The sequence below is a fragment of the Acanthisitta chloris genome, unplaced genomic scaffold (assembly GCF_000695815.1).
Source record: "Acanthisitta chloris isolate BGI_N310 unplaced genomic scaffold, ASM69581v1 scaffold5609, whole genome shotgun sequence".
NCBI lineage: Eukaryota > Metazoa > Chordata > Aves > Passeriformes > Acanthisittidae > Acanthisitta > Acanthisitta chloris.
Window position 1 is genome coordinate 1 of NW_008692958.1, and position 6,379 is coordinate 6,379.

A 6,379-nucleotide genomic window follows, 5' to 3' on the forward strand; every position below is an offset into this window, starting at 1 on the left:
CGGCAGAAGTGGAGGTCTCCTTGCTGTGCCCCAACACTGGTACCATCTAGTGAGACTTCACCTGCGCCAGCCTTCAGCCACCATCCTCACCTCCCCTGGGATGGGGCACCTGCCTGGCAGCATCGGAGTGATGTGGCTTTGGGATACTCCACTGGACTGCATGGCCCTAGCCCGGGCTGTTCCCCACCACCGGCACTGGGACAGTGCAGCTTTCGGACCCTGTGTCGCCTCCCCAGCATCGTGGCAGTGGCACTGTCAAGGCACCTGTGGAATTTCTGTGCTGTGACCAGCCACAGTCTGGGCGGGATGCGAGGCTAGGTCTTTCCCACAGCCTGGACCTGGTTGCTCCTCTTCCCAATGGAGCTCCTCAATTTCTGCCATCAGTGACCTTTTTTAGCAATAGTTTCTTGTAAATCTCTGTGGCACAGAGCTGGTACTTGCACTGCTCTGGGCAGAAGAGGAGGAGGCAGCAAGCATGCCCAACACCCATGTGGCAGAGTCCAGCCCCCCACCACCCTCCAACCCTCACACCCCACCAACCCTGTTCCACAGAGCAGGATGAAGGCCAGGACACACACCCACACTGTGTTGAGCATCCTGCTACCACCAGCAACCCCGGAATGGCCTCCTCAAAAATCATGGTGCTCCATACAAAGGAGAGCGGACAATTCCCAGTGCCTCAAGGCAATGTGTTGGCTCTGTCCTGTGCTGGCCCAGCAGTGCTGCTGCCAGGGTGTCCCCAGAATGGCCTCTGTGCTGATCCAAGGGCCATTGTCTGTGGCTCGAAGGCAAAATTGCATCTCGGGAATTAAACATGAAGCGTCATTAAAGCACAATGTTCTATGGAAAGAGAAATGTGTATGAGCAGGATGCTGGGAAATAATTATCCCATCGGAAAATGCAGACACGCAAAAGGTGCTGTTTGCCATGAATTGTTTTCAATCCATCCCATAAACTACCCACTTCAAACTTCAGGAACAAATCCCTCCAGGCAGCCTGACACAGAGGAAAGTCACTTTTACACCCAGTGGGTTGCCTGGGCTGGGTTTTATTCCAGGGCTTCCAGTGTCCCTTTGGATGCAGGTGATGGTGTCCTCTGCCCTGTGTTTCCATCTCTGATGCTTTGCAGCTGATTCTTCCCACTGCTGTGAAGGGCCATGCATCCCTCTCCCTGTCACCACATCACCCAGCCACACTCTGTATTTATTGTAGGACCCCAGGAAACAACCTTGAGTGGGCTCAAACCCACAGCCCTGGCACCCAGGCACCTTATCCTGGGATGAAACCACACATAGGGTGAGATGGATGGCTGTGTTCTGCTGTCTCCAAATGAGCATCGCCTGACCCCACAGCCCTGGGACAAGTGGCTTCAAGCAGAGCCCATGGGGCCAAATGAAGGGTCCAAGGAGGGCGGGGGGGGAAATGGCATTGTGGCTCTCACTGAGGGGCTGATCCTGGGGCAGGGGAGGGGTGTGATGCTGCGAGAGGGAGGGGAGAGAGGGGCGGAAAGGGAAGAAGGGGAGGGAGGGAAGAAAGAAGGGGAGGAAGGGAAAAAGAGGGAGCTCTGGGTCTTCCCAAGGTGGAAAGCAGCTGTCCCTCCCTCAACTCAGCACTGGCCCTGCGTGTCTGGATTAGAAAATAAACCCGTTAGATGGAGAAATCATCCTCATCCCTTTTTGTTGCTTTAAATAAGCTGTAAGGAGTGTTTCCAGGATGAAAGGCTGAGCCTGGTGGAGGTTACAGCTGCTAAGCACCTGCTGTATGTGAGCATGAGAAATACTCCCGTGGATTAGAACATGAGGCTGCTCAAGAGACTGCGGGAAGAGACTGTTGTTGCTTTGTCAGCGCGTTGCTGGGCTGTGCCTCGAATCCCTGCAGGACTGGGGGGAAGCCTCTCTATGGAGAGAGATATATTTATGGTGAACAAAGTGTGTCGAGGAAGGAGTGCCATTAATGAAGCTCCCCCACTGAGAGTTCCAGGGCTGGGAAGTGATTCCATACAGAAATCCCCCAGGCTGAGGCAGAGGGTGGATATGATGGGGAGACACAGAGCAGTCTGACCCAGTCACGCTTTCATCGCTGCTGTTGGCTTGGCTGTCCCTTCACTTGCTCTGGCAGGCACTGAGGAAGAGGCACTGGCCTATGGCAGTCAATGTGGTGGGGGGTATTAGGATTATCCAAAATATTCCAGAGTGGTGACTAAAATATGGCTGGGAAAGGCTGATGCTGTGCAGTCTGGGTGGGAGTGAGGGTCACTGTCTCTCCAGCGCTGGTGTTTTGGGGGTGTCTCTGTGCTGGGGTGAGCAAAGCAGGCAGGGCCCAGCATGCCTTTCCCAGTCCCATATGATGAGGCTGCTTTGTTTTCCTGCTGGGCCACACACACGTCTTCCCAGTACCCAGGATCCCAGGGATGGAGCACCGGCTGCGGGGTAATTAGCTGTGCCTGGGGCTCTGCCATGCCATTGGGAGTGTGCAGGCAGGGGCTGTGGGCTGGGCGGGCTGGCAGATGGCCTGAAGGACTCTCTAGGGATCATGAGCCATTACCAAGCCATTACCAATAATCCAGTGTCTCTCTTCAAACGTGCAGTGGAAGTGCCTCTCCGGTGCTGCCGGAGGAGGGAGGTTGTGCCTGTGCCAAGACCGCACACCCAGCCCCAGCCGCTCCTCACAGCCTCCCCATAAAATTAACACGGGGTGTGTTGCTGTGCCCATGTGCATGTTAATGTTTCCTGTCACTTAGGGTAGCAGCAGCAGTGCTGGGGATAGGGACACATGGCTGAGGGTCTGGACTGTTCCTCCTGTGGTATGAGCCCACAATGGGGGTGGCTGCCCCCCAACCATGCTCAGGGAATGGGGTCTGTGCTGGCCATCAGACCTACAGATGGAGTGAGGAATGTGCTCGGGATCACTAGTCCTCAGGACCCACCTCTGCCAAGCTCCAGCTCCTTTGGTGCGAGCCAAGCCAGCTGCAGGGATGGTCTCCTGTCCCCACTGTCTGCTGACCCGGAGAGGAGGATCCTTGCCTCCTTTTGCTCATCTTTTCCAGAGCGGATGGGCCAGCCGTGGGAGCCCCGAGGCTCAGGCACAGGCCTTCAGCAGGCACTTGCTCCATTTGGAACCCACTCCCCTCCTCTGCCACCTGTTTCCCAGCTGCACAACCCCACGGAGCCGCCGGGGACGGGGACTGCACACAAAAGCCGCCGCCGCAGCCTCTGCCGGCGCTGACTCGCTTTAATTAGCCTCATCAAAGCCGGCTGCGTCTCTCCCTCCTGTAAGGTTGCAGAACATGATTAATTCAGGCAGAGAAAGCAGCCGGCCCCCGCAGAGAGGGGCCCCTCGATGAGGCCAAAGCTGTTTCCTCTCCCCAAGCACCTCATGCAGCAAGGTCAGGGTCTGCGGTTTCTCAACCCCAGCAGCACGGTTGGGGGCTTCTTTCTTCTGAGACAAAGCTGTGGATAGGCTCAGTCTGTCCCAGGAGCTGGAGAGGATGAGCAGGAGCGATTGTCTCGCTGAGCCCTGGGTCTCTCTCCCCAACCCTCTGACGCTGCTCTGGTCATGGGCATCACCCACAGCTCACCTGTGGGTCTACCTATGAAAACCACCTGGGATGTGCAGCTGGGATGGCACATCCAATGGGTCTGGGCTTGGAACCAGCCCCTGCACACACTGGGGTCCATGGACAAGCTCAGGGAGATGTAGGGATGCTCCAGCTGCCCCCAGCACTGGATTTCTCTGGCTGGTCCTCCCTGCTCCCACCTGTGCACAGCCCAGGGTGGCACACACCCTAACACAGCTTTATTAGCTGCATCTGCAGGCAAAGGGGTTTTAAAAGGAAAAAGCCTTTGGGGAAAAAGAGATAGACAGGGGGATCCCTTCCCCCTTTTCATTTCTGCCAGCACAGCTGCATACAGCGTTCCGACGGCACTCAATGCCCCGGAGAGGCAATTACTGCAGGAGCAGGGCTGGGCTGTTCTCCACTTCATTTTCCTAACACAGTTCCATCCTCTTGGAAAAGCACTGCTGCTCAGGGGAGGGTGCAAACCGAGTTCCCAGCATGGATCCTCCACCTTGGGAAGGACTCTGGGGCTTCCCCTTGCATGGCAGGGAGCAGGGAGGCCACCCCAGCAAGCACCAACACAACAGTGTTGTCAGGTTTTTATTTGAGTCTCATGAACATCCTTCCAAGGATCAAACCATGAGAAGAAAAACAGTGTGAGCCCCTGACAGGAGAGATGAGCTGCAGCCCCAAAATTACCTAAGCTGGGCGATGTGTGGGGAAGGGAAGAGGTTTCCAGAGAGAGCTCAGGAGCCTGAGCCATGCAGATCTTGCCCATTCCACCCAAGCCAGACATGCAGAGCTGCATGCAGTAAGACTGACAGTAGGAAAAGGTGTTCTATAAACCTCTTCTGCAGAGCTCCCTCCCTCCTACCCCAGCCCTGCACAGTGCCCAGCAGGCACCCTTCACTAAACTGCCTGCAGAGCTTCATGGACACCCCAGGAATGAAAAACACTGTGGCTGCAGGGAAGAGAAGGGGCAAGATGGGCCAGGAATTCAACCTGTGTCTCTTCTCATGCACATCAAAGGCTTTGCTGGTGGTGCTCTTCAAAGCCATTGGGCAGAGCTGTGTTTAGCTGACCCCAGCTGCTGCTGGGGATCTGCCCAGGGAGACCCTGTGGGTTGGGCTTTCCAGCCCTTCAATCAGGCTCTTGCACTGATACAGAGCAAGAGAGAAACCACCTCTGTGTGGGGAGCCATTCCAGCTGTCCCCTTCAGCAAGGCTGCTGTGGCTTCGCTGTGGAGAAGCAGCAAGGAGCCAGCTCCCTTCTCCACACCCATTACTTGCATGACCCCAGCAGCAAGCTCTGCCATCCCGGAAAAGCAGAGGAGAAATCCCATGGCACCCAGGCCATTCCCGGAGTGCCACACTCCACACTGGCACCTGGCTGAGCGCAAACAGCCAGGCACCCTCAGAGAAGCAGGGGAAAAATGGACCTACTGCCTCCTCTTCAGTACTGCAAACAGGGAAGCCTTTATAGCTGGTGGAACACACAGGAATGTGGCCCCAAACGGCGAGAAGGAAAACACTGCTGGAAATATCTATGTCCACCGGATGCACAGCGAAGAGGGAAGTGCCCCTGCTTCCCAAGAGACTCATCCGTGAGAAGCCACATGGTAACTCCTCACATAAACATGTCATCGTAGCCTGGAGGGGGAAGGTGGTCGGGATCAGGCCTGGAAAGAAATTCAGAGCAGAGTCAAACAGGAGTGAGAGCTCAGGCTGCAGCAGCAGGGATGAGCTGGGATCCAGCAGCATGCTGGAAGCAGGCTGGAATTCCAGCACAGGCAGAGACCTACCCGGATCGTCCTGCTCCTAACGGCCCAAAAGGGTCAAATCTAGCTCCTGGTGGAACAGCTCCCGGGGGAAGTCGGCCTGGGATGCCTGATGATGGGTCAATGCCACGCCGTGGGAAGCCAGACCGGAGAGGATCCATGATCATTCCCCCGCCCCGACTCCTGGGGAGAGGAAAGGCAGAGAAGTCATCTTAGTGCCATGATCCAGTAACGATGGTAGGATTGGACTTGATGATCTTCGAGGTCTCTTCCAACCTGGTTGACTCCATGATTCTATGAAATTGCCACTGGTGAGAGAGGAGCAAGGTATATCCCTCTGCCCCAAACCTTTGCTGTAGGAATTGTGAGCACAGGAACATGGGATTCACCCAACACATGGCACGTGGGAAGGAAAGCTCCCAGGACAAGCCAGTGAGGCTGCCCATGGCAGAAAGCCAGAGAGCCCTGCACAGAATCCCAGAATAGTTTGTGTTGGAAGGGACCTCAAAGCTTATCTCATTCCAACCTCCCTGCCATGGGACACCTTCCACTAGACCAGGTTGCTCCAAGCCGCAACCAATCAGGTCTTGAAGACTTCCAAGGATGGAGGAGCCACAGCTTTTCTGGGCAACCAGTGCCAGTGCCTCACCACCCTCCCAGGGAAGAATTTCTTCTCGATATCCAATCTAACTCTGCCCTCTGTCAGTGTGAAGCCGTTCCTCCTTGTCCTGTCACTCCATGCCCTTGTCCAAAGTCCCTCTCCAGCTCTCTTGGAGCCCCTTTAGGCACTGGAAGGGGCAATAAGGTTTCCCCAGAGCCCTTTCTTCTCCAGGCTGAACACCCCAGCTCTCCCAGGCTCCACAGCAGAGGTGCTGGCTGTCCCCTCAGGAAGCACTGGACCTGCTGGCCCTTGCTGCTGGCCGACATTCCATCCCTGCTTCCCATCCTTCCCTGTGCAGTGTCGCAAGAGCCGGCAGCCCCGGCTGGGCTCCCAGGAGCCTTTCCAAAGAGCTGCCTGGAAGTCATTTGCTGACCACGGCGGCTCC

General features: G+C 56.2%; 1 protein-coding gene across 1 annotated transcript in view; it reads right to left on the reverse strand.

Annotated features, from left to right (window-relative positions):
• Positions 1–5,182: 5,182 nt before the first annotated feature.
• PSMF1 (proteasome (prosome, macropain) inhibitor subunit 1 (PI31)) overlaps positions 5,183–6,379 on the reverse strand; it is a gene marked incomplete at its 5' end in the record, with an annotated part of 5,086 nt that continues 3,889 nt past the window's right edge. The window contains 2 exons of the mRNA XM_009082864.1: positions 5,183–5,234; positions 5,358–5,516. Of these exons, the coding sequence (XP_009081112.1) occupies positions 5,183–5,234; positions 5,358–5,516 (211 nt within the window). The remainder of the gene's footprint in view (positions 5,235–5,357; positions 5,517–6,379) is intronic.